Genomic DNA, 23,587 nt, shown 5'->3' on the forward strand with positions numbered 1-23,587 from the left:
TGATCCGCATTAAGTATGCTTTAGAATGTTTCAAAATGTAGACTTTCATTGTTTTTGTTTGCAGGAGTGATATATTTGCTATGATTTTGATGCAACAAACACAGACCTTGATTACTTGGGGGAGAGAGAGCATGAGAGAGAGAGAGAGAGAGATCTGCTTGGGGAGAATGAGGTCACCTTGATCTAAAATGGAAAATATGAATACAAGCACCAATATATATTCTATGAGATTGCCAAAAAAATTACTGACTCTTGATAAATGCAAACTTTAGTACAATACATGTCTAGAGAAAATATATGAGCATTATGCTGGAAATATTTTAGTGCTTTGCCATATGGTGCTCATTTTCCTCCTGTGATACTTTACAGAATTTGAACAGTACTTCCAGTATGGTGACCTGCCAAGCCAGAAGAGGGGTACGCTGAAGCATGAAGCCGACCCCATCTTTGCCCTCCCCAAGCTGCAGCTGGAGATGAAATCCAAACACCACCAGAAGCTGCGATCTCCCAAGCCAGGTAAGATGGCAGCTCTGGATCTTACAGATAGTCACAGTCACATACTGGGCTTCCATAGTACTTTGAAAGCCAAGCCAAGTTTTTTTCTGTGTTTTTTTCCCCTCCCTTAACCTTGCAACCTTAGAACCACTGAGAATCTGTGAAAGCAACAATCTATAGCAAATTATAGGCAATAAGAGCAGATTTTTAGGTATGTAGGCAAAGCAGGGGAGGGGGGGGGGGGGGGGAGGGATTTGAATTGAATTGAATTGAATTGAAAAGGTGTTTTATTGATCAATATCTATCACAGCCCAGAGGCTGAATTACAGACATTGTTAACAAAGGACCATGAATACATTAAAAATACACACAAGATACAGCGTAGCAATGCAGAAAAAAAAAATACGTGGAACAACAAAAAATCGATCTTATTCATCGTAACCATTGCACAATGAGATCAACCTACAATACAAAACAAAAACAAATATTACAATTACAATGTAACTGTAATTACATTGTAACAGGGGGAAGCAAACTTGCCTCTATTGTTTTGCTGACAGAGTGATGGAAACTACCAAGTGTGGTGGAATTGTCCAAAGCACAAGTTAATGAGTTTAATTGAAAATAGACTATTAGACTTGACATGGCAACAGGTGTATGTAATCAGCAAGTTATACTCACTGCAGTTCCTTAATCTGAAATATGGAACTTTCCAGTAGAGAATTTGTTTTAATACCTGTAAATGAGCTTGTGTTCAAGTAAGTTTTCGTTGCTGTTTCCTTGCTAGTGTATTGACCAATTCGAGTTCGTTGAGGGCAGCAGACAATTTGTGGCACTGGGCGCAGCCATTAACTCAAATTGCAGTGTCCCAGCTTACCACCCCTCCCTCCTCTCCCCCACCCCCCGGGCAACATTTTTATCACCCACTTGTAACAAAGGTTCGTGCATTTAGCAAGCATTCGCGCACTCAGTACGAGACGCCTATTGGCTAAAACAACCATGCATCAGTTTTTCATTCTGTGCGCATGCTAATAAAGGGAGGGGGTGGGGGAGAGGGGAGAGGGGGTCGGCTAAGACACCGCAGTAATGGCGCTGCCCATGCTGATAATACACAAAGCGCATCACAGAATCGGTCAATATGACCTAAAGTTCACTTTGTTAAGTCTCTGTTAGTCTGATTCTTACTATACTGATAAATTATAACAATATCTGTGTACCACACCCACATTACATGAGAACAATGGGAGAGAATGTGTTTACATCATAAAAGAAAGATAGGAGGGGGGGTCGGCTGGGACACTGCAGTAATGGCGCTGCCCATGCCGATAATACACAAAGCGCGTCACAGAATCGGTCAATATGACCTAAAGTTCACTTTGTTAAGTCTCTGTTAGTCTGATTCTTACTGTACTGATAAATTATAACAATATCTGTGTACCACACCCACATTACATGAGAACAATGGGAGAGAATGTGTTTACATGAAAAAATAAAGAGGTTGCCACTACTAAACAAGAAAAACAAACAGATATTTCATTTATCAATCCAAGGATAATGTAATTCTCTTCTCTCTATTCTATTCTATTCTATATTCTATTCTCCATTATATTCTTTGTGTTATATGACTTCAAGGAAGCCACTTCTTGTGATGTTGTTTGTGAGTTTTAGTTCTCACGTATTCCCTTGTTCCACTTTATCCTAATCCTGTATGTAAAACCACGTCCCATAGATCTCTTGTAAAAGTAAAAGAGGGATGTTTAGTCATTCCTTACCCCTGCTCATAGAAAGAGAAGACAATGCAGAGTAGAATTAAATGTATGCAAGTCAATTTCATCAGTAAAGCTTCTTGGTTTGCATGTGCTAAATCCCTCGGGCTTAGTTGTGGCAATGGGCAAGACCCACTGTCGTGAAAATTTCATGACATATGTAAATCCATAGGATTAAGGTTACAGTTCTGCATACCTCAGCGTCATTGAAAATTCCTTCCGTTTAAATCTTTCCAGAAAGGGGAAAAATCATAAACAAAAATGTGATATAACTTAACACAATAACTCTAAAATGTTGCCTGAAATATTTTGACCTGTTTTTACGTATGAAATGTTAGATGTAATATTTGAATCAATATGTTGCTTAACCCACTAGTAACTTAACTGCCCGAAACCACTTGTCAGATTACTCCCTAAACTGCCCAAAATCGCCCAAAACTGCCTGTCTGCTTTTTTATAGATTTATGCTGTACTATTTTCATTGCTTTCATATAGAATATATAATTACGTAATTTGAAAGAGGTAATAGGTCAACAAAAGTATGTCAGAATTATTTCTGTTACACACAAGTCTCTTTGTACAGTCTTAATAGGCTTTCAAATAAACATAATGTATAATAGACAAATGTAAACATGCAGTGGTCTGTTTTGCATAATTCAGAAAGTTGTCAAATGACTGGAATAGGCCATTGTGTATTGAATCTTCAGTTGAAAAAGGGTAATAGATTTATGAGACATTTGAATTGATATGTCATAGCTATCAGCTATTCCTGTAATGCTGACTTTGTTTAAAATGTTACACTTGTTTTAATACAATATGAAAGATGTGTATTGAGGAATTTTGTGTGAAAAATATTAGGTTTCTTCCTAAATGCCTTTTTTCAGAATGCTGATGTATGTTGGTCATGCCCTAACATGTTTTCAGTCTGTGACAAAAATAGTGTGACACAAACACGGGCCGCTTAACATTAACCTGTTGCTGGCTGGAACAGAAAGTGTCTTGCATCATGCCCATGCAGAATGATAGTATAGTGAAGAAAACAGGTTAAGGTCATCACTTTTCTTACAGCATGGAGAGTGCCACCTTAGTCAATGTCACCATTGCATTTTTTGTCTCTCAGACGCACCTCTATCACCACCGCCAGAGGTGATGGTCACCTTTGTGACCCACTTCACTGACCACATCAATGTCACCATGGACATCGAGCTGATTCTCTTCCTCCACGACATGGTCCTGGCATACATCACGTACAAGCAGAAAGGTGAGCCCTTTCTAACCAGAGACATTAGCTGGGTCATCACCCTCTGCCCTTGTGCTTGTGTGATGATTGTTTGTGTGGGAGGAGGGATATGTGTTTGTGTGGCCTGTTGCATTTGCCAAACTTAGGAGGGTTACGAGATCAATTGCAAAAATTAACAAGCTAATGATTCCTCTAATTGAGAACAGTGTGTGGATTAAATATTGGCTTAATACTGTATCCGGACCTACATATGTGAGAACTTGTAGCAGTGGTTTTAAGAAAACAGTATTAAATAAAGTTTTGCAAATGGTAGCTTGCTAGCTTTAGATATTAAGATGTTATAATTCCTAACTTGATGCAATTTCTCTCTTCACAGTCATGGCACCCACCAAGGCCTTGGGGTCAAGCTTACAGCTTCCATCGTCCAGTGCGGACAAGCAGGCCCTGTCCCTAACTCTCCCATCCTCGGCCAAGTCCTCCTCTTCCACACTGCCGCCACCTCCTCCTCCCTCGATGTCGTCGTCGTCGTCATCCCCCTCCCCGTCGTCCGTGTCGCCCATGGACGGGGCGGAGGGCAAGAAGAGGAAGGAGGAGAAGAAGATGCTGAGACAGGCTGCCGTGACGACCCCTCTCAACGCTGACGGCCGCCGATTCGTCTGCTCCACCTGGCAGCTGGAACCAACCATAAGGTCAGTTGTCCCGATTGTCTGATGGCCTAGAGATGGCTCTTACTCAACTGGATTTGCAAGAAAAACAAAAGACTTGTTTTTGTCTCCCAAAGAAGTGCAAATTCACCTTTATTTTTTATGCATGAGCATTTGCACAGGTAAGAGGAACGGAACAGATTAAGTTTTCTTGTCTCCTTAAGGTAAACAGTGCACATAATGCGGGAGAAAAGAAAGTCTGCAATACCACGTCAAGTTATATGGCCTGTCCTTCTGCATTATTTACCATCACTCAGCTGAATTAAAAATGCGCATATAAGGCTCGCCGGCTGTCCGTCGATCAAGAGGCGACCTTGCGGCAGGACAGTTTGTCAGACAGTCTCTCGCCTCAGCTCATAAGCCAGGGATCATGTGACCTCGTGTGAAGACGTGTTGGTGATGTCTCCAGTAATTCCCTCTCAACCTCATTAGCATCAAGCTGATCAGTGCAGATTTTTTGGTGTTGATGACTTCAATACATTCTGACTGCCACGTTCCTCCTGTTTTGCTTCTTTGCATTTTCATATATATGTCTCTCTTTGTTCACCTTCTTTTTTTTTTAACAAAGAGATATGCATTTATTGGCTGTGAAGTTTGCACAAGGTCCATGTGCACAATATGCCAAGATAACATGATTTGTATGATGCTTTCCCTATATCTTTGTTGTTGTTGTTGAAAAACAGTTCAAAAGTTTGATGACTTACTCTGTTGAATATTGCCATGAAGAACTCCAAAGAGTAGAGGAGATCAATCGCCATGTTCTTATTTTGGGTTTTCATGTAAGCTTTGTTTTTTTAACGTCTTGAAATGAGGCATGAATTGCAATGTGCATTTTCCTTTTAGCCTGTTTTTAGTAACTTTATGCAGCATTATCTTATTCAAGTCCATAATTCTAGATGTTTTGATGTATACTGTTCACCAGATTGTATATTGGCTGCAACAAATATGTATTGAATGTGAATTTTCTCCCTTTTTATGCCTCCTCCCTGAAGTGTCGCTGGAGGCATTATGTTTTTGGGTTGTCTGTCCATCTGTCTGTCTGTCCATCTGTCTTTCCGTTTGTAGTCAATTTTGTGGACAGAGTAACTTAAGACTGTTTGAGGTACCCAAATGAAACTTGACACATGTATGTAGGAGTGGACGAAGTTTTGTCTATCAACTTTTGGGGACACACACCCAAGTTCAAAGGTCAAAGTCATGGTCAAATTCTTAAAATTTCACTGTTTTTATCATATCTCTGCAATGCCTGAAAATTCTTTCATGAAATTTGATCTATACATGTATTACCAGTTACAGATTTTCTCAGGAAAGTTTTGGCCCATAGGAGCAAAGGTCAAAGGACAAGTGAAAATACTAGATTTTAAACACATACAAAATCATAGAAAAAGAAAAATAAAAAGAAGAGAAGAGATTAACTAGAGCAAAATCACCAGATCTTATCATATAAATATGAGTGAGAATAACTCATAAGTGAGAATAACTCTTAATCATATCGATATAATAGTGTCCGCTTAGCAATGAAAAAAAAAAATTACCCATATTCTACAAAATTATTCCATACTGATCTCTGTCAAAATAGTGATCTAATCTCTTTTTGAACCCAATGTACTCAATGGGAATGCTGCATGAAAGTCATGTCGAGTATTGCTAAAGAATCATTTTCAATGTCAATTCATAATCCCTACCCCAGGTTACTGTCATGGGGAGGAAAGCAGATAGAACCGGTGGGCGTGGACTACATCCTCCAGAAGCTCGGCTTCCGCCACGCCCGCACCACCATCCCCAAGTGGATCCAGAGGGGCGCCATGGACCCTGCCGACAAGCTCCTCTCGCTGCTGGCCAAGAACCTCCTCATGATCATCATGGAGAAGGAGAAGAGCGAGGCGGAGCAGCGGCACAAGGAGAGGGCGCTGCCACACCAGAAGCAGAAGGATGCGAGATAGCAGGACGCTGCATGACTGATTGGCTGGTGCTGAGGAGTAGCTCTCATTCGTAAGAGGTTTACTGCCCTAACCCTACCTCCACAGGAAAAAGAAAGAAAGAAAACCAGAAAGAGATACATTTAAAGGGATGGTACAGTTTCGGTTGAGATGGGGCTTCCAACTTCTTTTGATGATAATTTTATGAGATAATGAGATGATGAAATATGAAAGAGCATGTAAAGTTCTCTAAGAGGAATTCAAAGGTTTTTTATGTTGAAGCTTGGTTTTGAAATGGCTGAGATAATCAAAGCAAAGTGATCCTGGTAAAAGGTGGGACCCTCCTTTTATTAGGATTGCTTTGTTTTACTTTGTTTTTGGATATTTCAGCCATTTCAAAACTGATTTTCACTGTAAACTTTGAATTTCACTTAGAATTGTAGGTCTTTAAGGTGGTTTCTAAGTATCTTGCAAAAAGTTAAGAGCTGAATCCTCACATCAACCAATACTGTACCACCCCTTTAAGGAAGAAAGGTCTTTTTGCAATGATGTGTAGGTGGTACTAAGCATCTGTTTCACAAGAGACCATGCTGTAACCAAAGCAGAGGGATATGAGAGGATGAGCTGTGTAGTCATGGCAACACATATGACTACTGTGCACTTCATTGCAACTGATTTCTCATATTACCATGGAATCTCTAATGATGTACAATATGTTTAAAACTTGTGAAGATGTTGACCATCGCGGTGAATACTATGACGATAGGGAAACAATTATTCATTTGTCTCGCGAAGAAGATCGTAGAAAGGTGTACGACGTTTCGCTCGCTACTGCTGAGCTTCGTCAGGTACAATAAGACACGTTGGTGCGTGCACGCAAGTTATAGCGTGTATGCGGACGTGGTAGTGGGCCCGCGGCCGCCGGAGCCGGGTCGGGCAATGCGCCACACTGTGTCCGCTGTATGCTGCGTTCATGCGGACCTAGTTGGCAGCACGTTTCCTCCCCCAGCGGGGCGGGCAGTGCGCCATCCTGTGGCCGCTGATTACAGCGTCTATGCGGACCTAGTTGGCAGCACGTCGCCCCCCGGGGCGGGCCGGGTAGTGAGTCCTCCTGCGTCCGTTGACTGCCGTCACGATTCGGTGGCTTTGGTTTGTGCATAGTGTGGTGGTGTATGCGAATGCAGCGCATCCATGACTCGGGAAACTCTATGCCGACGTCCCTGTTGAGGTTGTCCTTACTGAGTCGTATATGGATGGCTTCCTTCACTCTACGAGTGTACCAGTGTCGTGCTGTGTCCATGCACTTCACGCCTTTCCAGTCTGGTTGGTGTTGGGCATTCCATGCATGCTCTGCTACTGCAGATGCCTCTGTTTTGCAGTTAGTGACGTCTCGGCGGTGTTCGGATAACCTTTCCCCTACCGGTCTGCCGGTTTCTCCGATGTAGCTCATCCCACAGTCTCTGCAGGGTATACGGTAGATCACTCCGTCTTTCCTGAGGGGAGGTACCGGGTCTTTGGCTCGAACCAGGTGATTTCTGATAGTGGCGTCGGCTTTGTAGACGACTCGGATATTGTGTTTCGCCAGCCGGCGTCTCAGAACGGGAGCAATTGACTCCACATAGGGGAGGACAACCGTGGACTTGTATTCCTCCTTGTCCTGTTCAGGTTGAACTCTTGCCGTTCGTGCCTTGTTGATGAAACACCTGGGATAGCCATTGGCCGACAATGCTGATCGCAAATGACGTTTCTCGCTTGCTGTGCCAGAGGGCTTGGTTATGATCTTGTTTGCTCGATCGTAGAGGCATCTGATCACTCCTCGTTTGGCGGAGGTAGGGTGGTGTGAGTTGAAGGCCAGATATTGGTCTGTGTGTGTGGGCTTTTTGTATATGGTTGTGCTCAGTTTCCCCCCTGTGTCCCTGTGGACTAGGGTGTCCAGGAAGGCGATGCTTCCTTGTGTTTCTTGCTCTGAGGTGAACTTGATAGTAGGTTCTCTCGTGTTCATGAATTCGAGTAGCTTGTCAGCGTGCCTCCTGTCGGCAACGATGAAGGTATCATCGACGTACCGCTTCCAAATCCTGGGTGCGGTTCCGGGGGGACACTCTTCCAGGGCTTGTTCTTCGAAGGCCTCCATATACATGTTGGCAACTACAGCAGACACAGGGCTGCCCATGGCGGCGCCCTCTAACTGTTCGTAGTATGTGTCGTTGTAGAGAAAGTAGGTGGATCTCAGAACAAAGCTGAGGAGGTCCGTGACCTCATCCGGACTGAGGGTGGTTCTGGTTGACAAATCTTTGTCCGCCAAGAGCCGTGAGTGTGCAACACTGCAGGCACCATCAATCGGGACGTTTGTGAACAGTGACGTTACGTCAAAGGAAAGCATCAACTCGTTGGAGCTTATAGTCTGAGTGCTGACGAATTCGGCGAAGTCGGTGGAATTGCGAACGGAGTGGCAAGTTCGTCCCGTGAGCGGGGAAAGAATTTGAGCTAGAAACTTCGACAGATCATAAGCAAACGATCCTATGCACGACACAATAGGGCGCAGTGGGACAGACTGCTTGTGGATCTTGGGGAGGCCGTAGATTCTTGGTGGTTGTTTGCGTTTGGGACGCAACCTGTGATAGGTGTTGTCGTCTAGGCTCCCTTTCTTACGTAGCCCCATCAATGTGGCTGTAAGTTTACGGGAGAGGGAGTCGGTGGGGTCCCTCTTGATCTCCCGGTAAGAACCCGTGGAGAGGAGGTCCGTCATTTTCCCTTTGTAGTCGCTGGTGTTCAGTATCACAGCGGCTCGGCCTTTGTCGGCAGGCAGCACTATGATATCTCGGTCTTTCTTGAGTGTTTCCAGGGCTCTGTGCATCTCCCCGGTGATGTTGGGTTTTGGAGGTTTGGCTTGTTGTAGGACGGTGCTGATGTCCTTTCTGATAGACTCTTTGGATTCTGCATCCAAGGTCCGAATGGTGGATTCCACTCTGGAAACAATTTCCACTGCGGGTATCCGCTTGGGGGCAATCGCAAAGCTCATGCCTTTCTTTAGAAGAGAATTCTCAGTCGGTGACAGAGTACGAGAAGATAAGTTGACCACCCATTTCTCAGTATCAACTGCCCGTTCATGTCTAGTTTGAGTGCTAGGGACCAATAGGTCGAGAAACTTGGCCTGCTGCCTTTCCTTTGACTTCTGAAACACGTCGCGGAATATGGCATCATGCAGTCGTAGTATCTCATTGCTGTCGGCGGCGGAAAGCAAGACGTGTATATCGGAAGCGGTGATACTTACCTCTTTCTCAGTAGAATCCCTTGTGAGGCGCGTGAGGAGGATCCTTTCCCGTAGAAAGCGGATAGACGCTGTCTCGGCTGCCCTCCTGGCTGGACACAGCACGACACTGGTACACTCGTAGAGTGAAGGAAGCCATCCATATACGACTCAGTAAGGACAACCTCAACAGGGACGTCGGCATAGAGTTTCCCGAGTCATGGATGCGCTGCATTCGCATACACCACCACACTATGCACAAACCAAAGCCACCGAATCGTGACGGCAGTCAACGGACGCAGGAGGACTCACTACCCGGCCCGCCCCGGGGGGCGACGTGCTGCCAACTAGGTCCGCATAGACGCTGTAATCAGCGGCCACAGGATGGCGCACTGCCCGCCCCGCTGGGGGAGGAAACGTGCTGCCAACTAGGTCCGCATGAACGCAGCATACAGCGGACACAGTGTGGCGCATTGCCCGACCCGGCTCCGGCGGCCGCGGGCCCACTACCACGTCCGCATACACGCTATAACTTGCGTGCACGCACCAACGTGTCTTATTGTACCTGACGAAGCTCAGCAGTAGCGAGCGAAACGTCGTACACCTTTCTACGATCTTCTTCGCGAGACAAATGAATAATTGTTTCCCTATCGTCATGTTTAAAACTGTTTCACTACTCTTGCCAGTACTGGGGCTTTTTAGGGGCAGTTTACTTGAATGTAGTATTCAACAGAATGTTGAAACATTAGCAGTGACAGGAAAAAAAAAAGGGGGAGGTTACAGATACTTTACAAGACATGTAAGAAATTGATATTTTGAAAGAAGTTACAAAAATTACTACCTAAATTTATTTTTGTAATCATGTAATCTGCCGTCGAAGATGGTGTATTAGAAATCCTTAAATCGGAATTCAGCTAATTTGCCACTAAAATGATACTACTTAATAGTAAAGCAATGTGCATGCTATCCATACTGCTAAACTAATAGTTGTTTTTTTTTAACTGTTATATAAATTTCAGTCTTCCTGACAGTGTGGTAATCACACAATATGCACTTCATTACACTTCAAGGCTAGAAATTATTTCAGGGGGCGTGCCTAGCACTTTCTGGAAATGTTCACAGTGGCTATGCTAGATAGTCAAGTGTGCATGTTTTCGACTGGTAGGTATGAAGTTCCTTGTCAAATATGAGGAGGGAAATATGGCTGATGCATTGAAATTTGGGGTGGATTTCATCCTCACGTGGGTATGTGTGTGTTTTGTTTTTGCCTTTTTTGTTTCATCTGGAAAGCTTTTGTGATGAAAGTGTGCAGTAATTGATATTCGGAGGAGTCTATGAATCACTGTGTACTCTTTTTCCCATACAACATCTTAGTGTTGTATTGGGTATCATGGATATATTTCGAAAACTTGTGAAAGATAGACCACTGAAAGAAAAAGAAAAAACGATGCAATGCACTGATTTGAATTCTGTGTGACTCTAGTCTGGACTAATTGTACTCGACAAGAGTGACCAAGTGTAAGTGATATGGCATTCTTGTTAGAGAAAGAGACAGAAAGAAATAGTGATGGGTAAATGAATTCATTAGATTAATATAAAGATGAAGAGAAAGTCACACAATGAGAGAGAAAGAGTTTGCAGGCAGTGTGAGAGGTATATCTTGTGAAGTCTTGCTTGAGTAGAGTTTGAGGGAAGAGCAACACTCCAGTCGTAATTTTATTTTGTAAAACGTTGATTGAATATTGCCATGAATTGTGTAATGAGATGGCAGTCTCAGCACCTCGTGTGAGACAAGTGCAAGCTTTAGCACAATGATGCAGATATTCAATGTGTAACAAATTGTAAGTAAGAGCATTTTATAGATATTCTATATTGAAAATGTGTACATTATCAGAGTACAGTGCTGGCTGTGTATTTCCTGTGAAAAAAATTTAGAAGTCACTCTTTGTATCATACAGTTCGAATTTAGTTTCAAAAGACAAATTTATTAGTGAAAACTGCCAACTTTCCCAGATTCCACTGGAGGCTCTCTAATCAACTAAATATATCTCTAGATCTCTTCATGTTCTTGCAAATGAATGGATATAACAAGTATGTAGTTAATAATTAATATAATGGTCTTTCTGATTTGAGAATTATATTTGCCTCTTGAAATGCATATTACACACAGGCATCCCAGGATTGTTCTTTTGGACCTCCGTTATTATGATGTGTGAATACTGGCAGTCCTGATATTTACAGCAAAAGGAAGTAGGAAACCTCATGGCCACTTTCCTAGCTTTGGTTTGCCAGTTACCATGGCCTGATGAAGTGACTATGAATCAGGTATTGACTGGCAAATGTTAGTTTGGGAGGAAAAAACAACAAAACAAGCACATATGAAGCTCATCTTCATATATGCCAATGACTTTTCATCATTCTTCCATAGCACTACAAAGTCCTTTTCACCACATATTCTCAATCTGTGATAGTTTCTATCAAAATAGAAACTTTAAATTCCTTTCTGTTTTTTTAAACACAAGACTGCTGCCAGGTTTGACTGTGAGATACTAAGAGCCATCCAGCATTTTACTTTATCCTATTTTAGCTCATTAAGACAACTTCCAAAGTATTTCAATGTATCTTTGTAAAAGAAATGATTTTTTTTTTATCGCAAGTAACTCATTATGATCTTGGACTGAATGCTCTGATATGTTTATTTGGCAAGTTTTCATCTCATACTTGTACCAAAATGCATCCTGGTTCCTAGCAGCTGAGATCCCCTATCCTGAAATTTGAAAACAAACTCAAAGACTGTTGTACAGTTCACTTGGCAGATACATATTGTGTGAGAGACTTGTGAAACTTCTCATAGCTTGATGTTTATGTTTCTTACCATTAAAAGACTAAGATAAGTGCATCCTATTTCAGTGTGAGGATTCTGTACCAGGCTTGCTTGCCTTTCCTTTCAAAGGATATTGTTCGTGCCCACATTTGCTTGATTTAATGGAACCCCACTATACCTTGTTGTTTTGAGTCAATGTTTGTCTGTAGATATTCATCTCTGACCTGTGGTGTGAATTAAGATCCTGTTCTCCACATATTTCAAGTCATATACTGGCAGACAAGTGATTACTGTTTGCTATTTTCATATTTCATCAATTTCTGTTAATCAATCATTGATATTTTTTCAGTAAAATTAGGGATTATTGTAAATATGACAAATGGTATTTGTCAATAAATGTGTGTTTCAATTTGAGTACTCCGTAAATATATAAAACTTCTCAGTACATGTTTAAAGCAGCTATTCAGTCGGTAGGAAATGTATGATGGTGTAAAAAAATATATAGCAGTGTTTGTTTTCTCCTCCCACATATTATGAATTTCAGAGATGAAATATATGAACAGCATTTCAAGTTCACAGCATTTTTAATTGAATTAGTGTTATGTGAAATATCTTGTATTGAATGACATATTTTGTGTAGTATCTGAAATTCTTTCAATACATGTACCGTATATTGTCTTACATTGAATTGATTTGAAAGGGGAAGTGGAGAGGGAGTAAACCCATAGGTGAGGTGATTTGGGTTCTTAATGGGGACATTGGCTTGTCCTTCTGCAAGTGGGTTGTACCCCTTCTTTGTCCAATTCACTGGCTCTCTTGACCAAGAGCCTTGAAATATGGAAATGGCATTTTGGATAGGTTGAAAACATAGTGCTACATAACGGGGCACTGTAACCCTGGGCACAAACTTGTTGGCGCCCGTAAAGACGCTTTACAGTGACATACACTCTGTGCCGGTATACCAATATTATGTAATGAGAATCAGTCGAGATACGACATGATGTTAATCAAAAATTGTTGTCAAACCGCGCTGGTGGTTGCTTTGGACTTCATTCGCACAATGATTGACCAGCAAAACTAGGACGATAGATAACTGGAATAGATTGATAGCTGAGCTGAGCTGGGACACGCTGGAGATTGGTATTTCTCCGTTTCACAAGCATGAATGTCTGTTTTGATTGCTTTGAGCTACAGATGCTTACAAAGTGAGAGCAGAATTCAAAGCAGAGTCTTCGTCAGTGTTCTGAAATGCTCACCTTGTATGGTTTGTACTTTGCATTTAACTCCACATCAATTAATACACCCTGTATTTGGTGTGTTCTGTAAGACTTAAAAGCCCAGTGCCTATGTGTGTGAGCCTCTTTTTGAGAAAATGTTATTTCTTAATTAAGTCACCATCCATAATCATCGTAAAGTCATGCCATCTTCATGTTGGCCATTACTGCATGCAATATGGCTAATAGTATGTCAGTATATAGATGCGATGACCACCCACCTCCCCCCATGGAATGTTATCTTTCATTAGTTTGAAATGCTAATGATTATTTCTTTTGAGTAATCTACAACACAAGTCATATTTACCACATGTTAACATAAAGTACCAAAAATGTAATTCAGTTTTGATAATCTCTTGTATTCACTTATGTATAGGAATTTTTTTTTTTTTTGTATGAACAGGTGTTGATGAAAATGCCGAGAATGATACCCACTGTCATACATGGATGTTTTTAAGTAAGAACATTTTCAGCATACAAATAAGTTATGTTTTTATAGCATGCCCTGCTCTCTGTATTACTTCTCATCGCTTGGAATCATTTCTACAGTCATCCCACCACTGGCATACATCATATGAAAGAAACAAAAGAATATTGTAAGTGAGGCGACCAACCCAAAATGAAGGAAAGATTTCATGTCTCTAATCAGAGCTGGAGAGGTTTTCGTGTTGTACACACGTATCGTACCAAAAAATCCCTTTTTCGCAGCAGGCAGTGCGAGATGAATTACTCATTTTTTTTTTGTGGGAAAATTAACTTAAGTACACAAAATTAATCAAAAGGTTGTATTGATTAAATGAGAGAGTATTATGTTATTCGAATTAGATGTATGAACACCACCAATCCTGTGTACAGCTCCTACCAGCGTAATATGTCACATCTGCATGTTAACCCTTTGTGAACTTTGGGTGCTGACTGGCAAGAAAACCCCATGGGGTTATAGAGACTGTCCAAAGTCCCCAGCACAGAAAGGGTTAAAGGAATCGTGCATGTTTGATTCCTTTCGATACCTGCTGGGCACTCTTGCTGGTATAGTTCTGTGGCTGGTATAGGAGGACGGACAAGATTTCTCTCAAGAAGTTCTGATTTATCCTCAGTGGCTGTAACTGTCATTTAGGTCAAATAATCCCAAAACACTGGGTTCAGTGTGATGCGACAGATTTTCGCAAAGACAAATATCTTTTCATGATGTGAATTCTTTTTTTTTTTTTGTTCGGTCTATATTAAGTCCTTAGTTTCAATTGTCTCCATATATGATTGTAGCGTTTGCACAATGGCAAATCCAGTCAGCCAAGTGCAATATAACCTTGTTATTTACATTTTGTACACAGCATTAAATGTCCATGTTGCCACCTTAAGTCGCCACCATTCACACTTTTTTTAAATAGATATGTTCTAACAGTTTCCATGTCAGTTTATAAACCATTTTCTGTCGTCTGTGAACGAATCGGTGAATTCCTCAGCATTGAAATCTTTTCTTTCTTGAACACCTTTTTGTATGTGTGCAATAAAAGGGAACAAACACCTTTTTATAGTGAAACACCCCTTTACCTTTGTCTCTTCATGTTGTCATCATGCGGGGTTAACTGTTGTTTTTTATGTTGTAAAGGAGATGAATGCTACAATATTCACAAGCAATATCATTTTTATGTGTGTGTGACATAATACTATCTTTGTATATTTATATAGATAAAGAGAGAGATTCACATTTACACACACACACACTTGTGAATATATATATATATATATATATATATATATGTATGTATATATATATATATATATATATATATACATACATACATAAAGGAGGAACAGTAAGAGGAATGATGATGTCAAAGCTACGCACCAATTTCTCTTTCCTTTCTCATATCTCATATATATATATATATATATATAAAGCTCAACATAAGTGGTGGCTTGGTAGCCTGGGGCCATCAGAAGTAGATGTTGGGCCACCACTTTTTGTCCCCGCCGAACGAGTTCGAGCAGGGGACTATGAAACGGGCTCCGTACGTGTGTGTGTCCGTGTGTCCGTCCGTCCGTCCATCCGTCCGTCCGTGTGTCCGTGTGTCCGTGTGTGCGTCCGTGTGTGATCAAAATGTTCAAAATGCTACTCCTTCGCCATTTCTAACCCGATTTTGATTCTGTTTGCTTTATATGATAGCACTACATGGGAGCTTTGAAACTTCTATACAGAATTTCAGTTGTGACCTTTGACCTTGACCTTTGACCTATATTGTACATTTTGCTTCAAAATGCTACTCCTTCGCCATTTCTAACCCGATTTTGATTCTGTTTGCTTTATATGATGGCACTAGGTGAGGGCTTCAAAACTTCTACACAGAATTTTGACCTTTGACTTCTTTGACCTTTGACCTTGATTTTTGACCTATATTGTACATTGCCTACAAAATGCTACTCCTTCGCCATTTGTAACCCGATTACAATTCCGTTTGCTTTAAGTGATGGCACTAGGTGAGGGCTTCAAAACTTCTACACAGAATTTTGACCTTTGACTTCTTTGGCCTTTGACCTTGATTTTTGACCTGTATTGTACAATTTCCTACCAAATGCTACTCCTTCGCCATTTCTAACCCGATTTCGATTCCGTTTGCTTTATGTGATGGCACTAGGTGAGGGCTTCAAAACTTCTACACAGAATTTTGATCTTTGACTTCTTTGACCTTTGACCTTGATTTTTTTACCTATATTGTACATTGGCTACAAAATGCTACTCCTTCGCCATTTCTAACCCGATTTCGATTCCGTTTGCTTTATGTGATGGCACTAGGTGAGGGCTTCAAAACTTCTACATAGAATTTTGACCTTTGACTTCTTTGACCTTTGACCTTCATCTTTTTACCTATATTGTACATTTTGCTACTAAATGCTACTTCCGGCGGGGACATATATTACGCACCGCGTAATTTCTACTTTTCCTTGTTAAACCAAAGGAAAAGTAAGTGTCTAGCCTTTTATATAGATGTATATATATATATATATATATATATTATATATGTACACGAGAGTGTTCAGTTTCACTAAAGATTTTGCTCTACACCATTTGCAAATGTTTGGCTCTCTGCCACATGATTTTTTTTTTCACAGTTAATGAGATTCAGTCAGCATAGGTTGTTGTTGGTCGTCCATAAGGTTCAAGTTAAAAACTGGCCGTAATGATCAAACTCTGTTCTTTACGTTATATTTGTTTTGTCTTTTTCAATGCTTCGGGCCCTTAAAGGGATAAGTGCACTGATAAGATTTAAGGCAAAATCCCCGGCAGTGACTGGTCAAAATGCAAACTTAAGATGTTGTATCCTGTCGTATCTTTGGAATTCCTATTGGCAATATATTCTGTAAAAATTAAATGGAAAAACATTAAAACACAATGGTAAGATGGAACATACATTGGTTAAAGATAAGGGGCCATTGAACTACGCCTCAAATGTCATTTTCGGTCATAGCTTCAGCTTGGAAGATCGAGTGGGGAATGTAGTGTGATTTTAATGTATATGAATGGATGGATGGGGTGGCATTCCCGCCTAGCTTGCTGAGGGTTAAGGGTTATATCCGTAACGTCATGCAACGTGATCATAATTAACTTCGTACATGACGAGCCATATTTTTGGTCAAAGAGACAAGATGAATCGGGGAGGTGAGTCGAAACCTCCGTGGATTAATGCATCCCAACCGACAAGGCACGACGGAGGAATCAATATTTTGTACAGGTCCACACGATTTATCAAAACGGCACACTAATATGTGGTACCTGCACTGCACTATCCGCTCAACACGCAGTATATCGTGTAAAAGCACGACCAAAAATTACCCGACTTCATAGCCACTCAAACTTATTTGTGTGTGAAACTTTTATTTGTCCGTGCATAATGACATGCATTACCCTTTACACTTTCATTGATCTCATCAGGCTAAAACACATCAATAACAACAACTTCACTTTGAGTTAGATAAATCAGTGATAATTGCAACATTTCACTGCTTGGGAAAAATTTTTGCATGAAAATATTGTGATCGTAAATCAAGCCATGGTCACATGATCATAAATTAGTATTGAAATGATAACAGGACGCCAGAGATTCAGATGGGTCATCCATAGACTCGATTCGTACGTCTATAACTTTTTCCTAGATTCGAGAAGATTAATTTGCTGTTTATGTATCTTCTTTTTCTGATTTGGGTGGTTGTTTTTGTTGTTTTGTATCGGGGGGGGGGCGCTTTGTTGCGCGTCGTTTCTTCAACATAAGTAAAGAAATTGTTAGAGGTTTAATGCTTCTTTTTAAAGATAATATCCTGTTTTTGCTTGGCCTCCACGCCAGGAAGTTTAGAGATTGTGAAAGGTTCATAAAAGCAATTTGATGAAAGATGCTGTGAGAAGATTACAGAGAGGAAAAAAGTGCCAACTTCAAACGTAAATCTTATACAAGGACAAAGTGATACACACCAACGCATAATCATGATAATGTTTGTGTGATTTTAGAAACTTTTTTCGTGACACATGGATAGATTGGTGTATTTTACTATCTAACACTCACTCTATAATCACGATGTGCTGCATCACGTTCTCTAAGACTTTATTGTCGTGTTACAGTAAAGTTACAATTAGAATCTCGGTCAAGGCACTAACGATAGCCAGTCAGTAATACATATCATAAAACATATACACATAATACGATATTATTACACCTTGATAATTTACAATTGACAAGATCATTTAGCAATACTCTCTGCACGAGAAAATTATCAGTCTAAAGTGAATATGGAGGGGAAAGTACATCGTTCCTGGTGCAATACACGCATGCAAAGGGGATTCAACAGCGTTGAATATACGCGTTCAAAGTAGAAAGAGATACAAATCCACAAACTATCTGAAATTTCATACACACGATTCGAATACAAACATTATCTTACCGCGAGTGTCACACTGTCCAGAAATTGAGCAAAGATGAACACACGATAAAAGAAATATTCAAATTGCGCTCTGATCCTACAAAATATTGGGTCATGTCGTGGGGGCGTCTTAAGCCATGGTATGACCGCCGATGGAGTTTATCAGGATCCGGCAGCAACTTCGGTTGCGGCGACAAAATCTTCGGCAAGTCCCAAAATAGCCCGAGGATCTTGCAAAGGTAAGATTCACGTCTTCGTGTAGCCTTCTAGCGTGGTTCGGGTCATCGTCTGACCTTCTGTAGGCACCGCAATTGCTTCGGTTGTTGATTGGCTTTTAACCAAGTTCGGGGCCAACTTCGTGCGAAGTCCATACTCGTGTGCCCATCGTGTATTTATTTCGAGGCAGTGTGACGCGTCACACTGTTAATGAAATTATTATTCTACTGATATCTCGAACAGGAATCTTCATATTTCTTCTTTCATTAATGATGTTATTTTTGTTACCAAGTGCGTCAGAATACGTCACAACGTGAACAAGATTTCGCATAGTAACAGTTTTGAAAGTAATCGTAATCGTAACATCAGCAAAATGTATGTGTGTGTGTGTGTGTGTTTTGTTGAGGTTTGCATTTCACACAGGAGATTTTTAAACGATGAATGAATGGTTTGAATGATTGAAATGATCAGTTTGATTTTAGTAAAATGCAATAATTTGAAGATATGTCCTCAAATGTCGACGTCACCGATTCTCTACTACTGCAGCACAGCTGTGAGAAATCGAAGCAACAGCATTTGTGACTAATCAATTTGAAATTTTAAATCTACACCTTAATGACATACACGTAAGCAAAATATCGACATGCGCACAGACTTGCTAATGGATATATATATATATATATATATATATATATATATATGTATATATATATACATATATATGTATATATATATATATGTGTGTATAGATATACATGTATATGTATATGTATGCATATATATATATATATATATATATATATATATAGTTGTGAAAATCGAATCGATGACTGTGACCAAACACACTGAACACAAGTATGGACACTCTCAAGCTTTCATTCATCCCTTTCTCTCGGCCATCATTCACTCGGTTTGCCATCTTTCATATCAACGTTGCACTGTTCCTCATTGGCCGCCACTTGCTTGGTCGATGTGCGCCGAGCTGGAACGAAAATTGCCAACAACACGCCGGCAAAGCCGACGAGAAACACAGCCCCGGCAGCACTGCCAAGTCCGTACTTGATGTAGACTATCCCGTCAGGGGTAGATTCGGAGGCATTCGTCAGCTCGTTGGGAGAATGTCGCCTGATGACGTGCAAGAGCACGGGAAAGATTTTCGTGTCAACGTTGTTCGTCGCTCGGCAGGTGTAGTTCGTATCGCTGCCCTGCAGAACTTCGAGAATGTGCAGGCTTCCGTTGGGATAAGTGACCATGTCCGAAGTGACCCTCTCCTCCAGCGAGCCTCCACCAGACCCACGGGCCATCTGCTCTCCGGAGTCAACTGTCCATTCGAAGGTGATACGATCTTGGAGAACCACGGGGCAGATTAGCATAGCCCCTGATCCTTGACGACCCGTGACACGTGTTGAAACATTCATGTTCCATTCTATGGGACAGTGAAAATCGGATGAATCGAGTGAGGTCAAGGGTGTATCTTCGAAAACGGGAGGATCGTAACAGCTCGATGCCCGGTCAAGTGCCGGAATCTCCTCTACTAACCACTTGATCCTACAGTCGCACATCAGGGGATTGTTGTTAGCACTGAGAAAGACTGGTAAGTGAGACGCGAACACCGTGCGCGAGATCGTCTGAATGTTGTTACTTGACAGGTAGAGCTCCTGGAGAGATGCGAGGTTGACAAACGCATTAGCAGCGATTCGAGAAATCTGATTGGACGATAGGTCAAGTACGAGAAGGCCATGAACAGGGAAGTCATTCTGCCCCACCTCGAATACCATGTTGCCACTCATATTGTAATACTCTATTTGGGACATGGCTGTCAAAATATCGGTTACAGGGGTAATCAATAAATTGTTACTGATGTGGAGTTCCTGGATTGCAGAAGGAGTGGGTCTCTGTTCACGAGCACGAGGGTTGAATTCTGGTATGAAAATGTCAGGGCTCAGGGAAGATATCTCGTTGTTGTCGAGAATGAGTCTCTTTAGAGACACGAGATGGCCCAACGCATGCTCTCCAATTCTGGTGATCTGATTGTTCCTGAGTTCCAGGTGTTCTAACCAGTCGTTTTCTAGAAAGGACTGATAGATCAAATCTCCCATATCATTGTTGTTCAAATAGAGATCAGTGAGTTGACTGTTCTGAAATGCAAAATATGCTATGCTGGTGATAAGGTTGTTGTCGAGGTTCAGCCAGGTCAAATTGTAGACATCGTAGAAGAAGTTATAGGTCAGGACATCAATGGAATTGTGCGAAAGATTGAGGCTCGACACCGAAGGTATTGACAGACCAGGGTCTTGAAACTCTGCGATCTCATTCTGATCTAAACGTAGTGTGAACAAATTATGGAGACCGGCAAATGTGTCCGGATCAACAAAATTAATAGAATTCTCAGACAGGCTTAATTCTCTGAGCTCCGGAAGGGATGCCCATTGTCCTGCATCGATGTGAGTCAACGCGTTGCCCGTGAGCAGCATGGTGCGGACATGCAACAAACCGTCGAAGGTGTTGGTGCCGATATGTTCAATTCGATTTCGTGACAGATCAAGCAGGCGCAGAGTCGTCAGATTTGCAAAGGCTCTGTCCTCTATGGTGGAGATTTCATTGTTGTCCAGATGTAGCTCAACAAGGTTTGGCAACCCATAGACGTAGGGAGTTTCCGACATCACCGCTCCACTGAAGGTGTCCTCGTGAAGACTCTGCACTAAGTTACCGCTTAGCCTCAGCCGTTTCAACGGGATGGCATCATAGAAGGCGCCTCCTTCGATCCTTCTTATGGCATTTCCCGATAAGTCTAGTGATTCCAAGTTCGTGAAGTTGAGGAGTGCCATAGACGGTAACACTCTATCGTCGGTATCCGGTGTGACGTAGACTGTGACGTCGAGGAGCAGCTCCCCCGGGAGGTCTCTGAGGACGGCCGCAGGGTTGGTGCCTTCGCAGGTAACGACCGAAGGAATCCGCTCCATACTCGGTGTACTGGTCAACCACTGAAGCCTCTCTGGGGTACATGCGCAGTGGTCGGAAGGGCACCACTCCAGGGGATTATCCCCACTTCGGAAAGGACCGACTCCCTCAGCACGGCCGCACAGCGAGGTTAGTAGATGTAAGCAGACAAGCAGAATGATTTTAACATACCCCTCCATGGCCACGCTTTTGTTGTGTCTCTGAAAGAAAGAAAAAAAGTACAAAAAGACCTATAAAATGTGTATTTAGGATCTAAATCTGCTGAGGCGAGATACTGTGCAGGCAGCCAAGATTATGCTCTATTTTCATTGCTGGATTATACTTTTCTACACATACACAACTGAAAAGATATATCTATGTGTATTATCATACTATATATGTTATTCGTATTAATATATATATATATATATATATATATATATATATATATATATAATATTCCTAGATGACCCCTTTATAGTGGGGAAAAACGTGTGAAGGCGCCGCATTCGCCACCCCCGTGGCCACAGAAGCGAGGAGCATGAAGTCCTAATAACGTGTTAAAGGGGAAATCCAGTCCAAAAATAAGTTAGTCTAATAAAAAAGAGAGTAAAATCTTACGAATTCATCGGTAAAAATTTGACTGAAATCGGATGAAAAATAAGGAAATTATGAAATTTTGAAGTTTTGCTTATTTCTGCAAAATAGTTCTTGTACAGTGGATATGAATATGCAAATGAGTGAGCTGACCATGTCATACCCTCGCAATTTTCCATTGATCGTGTACAAAAATGACGAAAATTCAATGTTTCTGTCATAGGGTTCTAAAACATGATGTTATTCCTGGTTGAATAACTTCAGAATAATGATCAATTAGGTACATCAGGATTTGATCCTCGGGCATAATTGCGTTTGAATGAAAAACTTGAAATTTCGAAATCTTAGGTTCAAACTACATGGCAAGTTGTGAGGGTATGACGTGCTCACTTTGCCATTTGTATATTCATATTGACCGTTTAAGCAGCCTGTTTCCTGAAAAAATAGCGAACCTTCAAAATGGCATAACTTCCTTATTTTTCACCCGATTTCAATCAAAATTTTGCAGTTAATTTCGTATACAGTATTTCACTCTTTCTTATCAGGCTAACTTATATTTGGATTGGATTTCTCCTTTAAATATGTTGCACCGTGGAGATACCATGGAGTTGGAAGGCTGACCCGGCTCGGACATCATTCGAGGATCCCCATCACAAATTGTGCTTAGCTTTATTAGTGTTCTCTGTGCAAGTTACACACACATCCGAAGAATCTCGACCGGGGTCGACCGTTACCGTTGAACATACGCATCGATGCACGTATTCGCTGACCGGTGCTATACGTGGTTTTCAAAATGTACACTGGTCCGCAGCGAATTAATCGGGCTACCCACGAATCCCCGCTCAACAAGATCTTTGAATGTGTCTCTTCGTTGAACGATTCACTAACTTTGTACCTATGCCACATGTCTATATGCAAATAAGACATGCCCTGTCGCGATAATAAATATACCTTTGAGTTAAAACCAAACAAAAATACAAAGAACAATCACTTCTGAGGTGCTAAAACGTACATAAAAGGACGTCGAGTCATTTTAGTAAGTATGGACATAAAACCAAATATTTAACATAGAAAATGGACTCTCTCTACATTTTGGAATTTTTTTTGGCACATGCAAATTGTAGTGAGGGATCAAATGCCCATTTAGGCATTGAATAATCTCTGTATCTAAGAATTTACGAAATTCATATTTTTCCAATATGATGTGAACGAAAAGTGTAGTAATATTAAAAAGATACTCACTTTCAAGGAAAAAAAAAACGACTTTTGAAATGCCAAAATTTTATACGCTCAGTAAGGGAAGAAAAAAGGGGGACTGATATGCGTAGGAAATATTTTGGGCGGGTATGGCAGGTGAGGAGCGAAATGTCCTGTCTTACAACCTTCTCCATCACCTGCTCAGCCCCGTAGCATATCATTAGATGTGAGACTATAGTACTATAGCTAAAATCAAA

The 23,587-nt window shown here is 41.2% G+C and overlaps 2 protein-coding genes across 2 annotated transcripts in view; one reads left to right on the forward strand and one right to left on the reverse strand.

Annotated features, from left to right (window-relative positions):
- Nucleotides 1–6,148, forward strand: part of LOC139733094 (bridge-like lipid transfer protein family member 1) — a 92,718-nt gene extending 86,570 nt beyond the window's left edge. Inside the window, exons 61-64 of the mRNA XM_071643937.1 lie at nt 370–516; nt 3,382–3,522; nt 3,878–4,190; nt 5,896–6,148. Of these exons, the coding sequence (XP_071500038.1) occupies nt 370–516; nt 3,382–3,522; nt 3,878–4,190; nt 5,896–6,148 (854 nt within the window). The remainder of the gene's footprint in view (nt 1–369; nt 517–3,381; nt 3,523–3,877; nt 4,191–5,895) is intronic.
- An 820-nt stretch (nt 6,149–6,968) lies between these two features.
- LOC139733095 (uncharacterized) lies at nt 6,969–9,845 on the reverse strand. The gene is made up of 2 exons (XM_071643938.1): nt 9,684–9,845; nt 6,969–9,509 (listed from the first exon to the last, which is right to left on the reverse strand). Exons 1-2 carry the CDS (start codon nt 9,843–9,845, stop codon nt 6,969–6,971), a joined length of 2,703 nt encoding a protein of 900 aa, XP_071500039.1.
- Nucleotides 9,846–23,587: the final 13,742 nt, after the last annotated feature.

The sequence above is a fragment of the Diadema antillarum genome, unplaced genomic scaffold, assembly GCF_040938485.1.
Source record: "Diadema antillarum isolate AM-2024a unplaced genomic scaffold, OU_Dant_1.0 seq00000460_RagTag, whole genome shotgun sequence".
NCBI classification, from domain to species: domain Eukaryota; kingdom Metazoa; phylum Echinodermata; class Echinoidea; order Diadematoida; family Diadematidae; genus Diadema; species Diadema antillarum.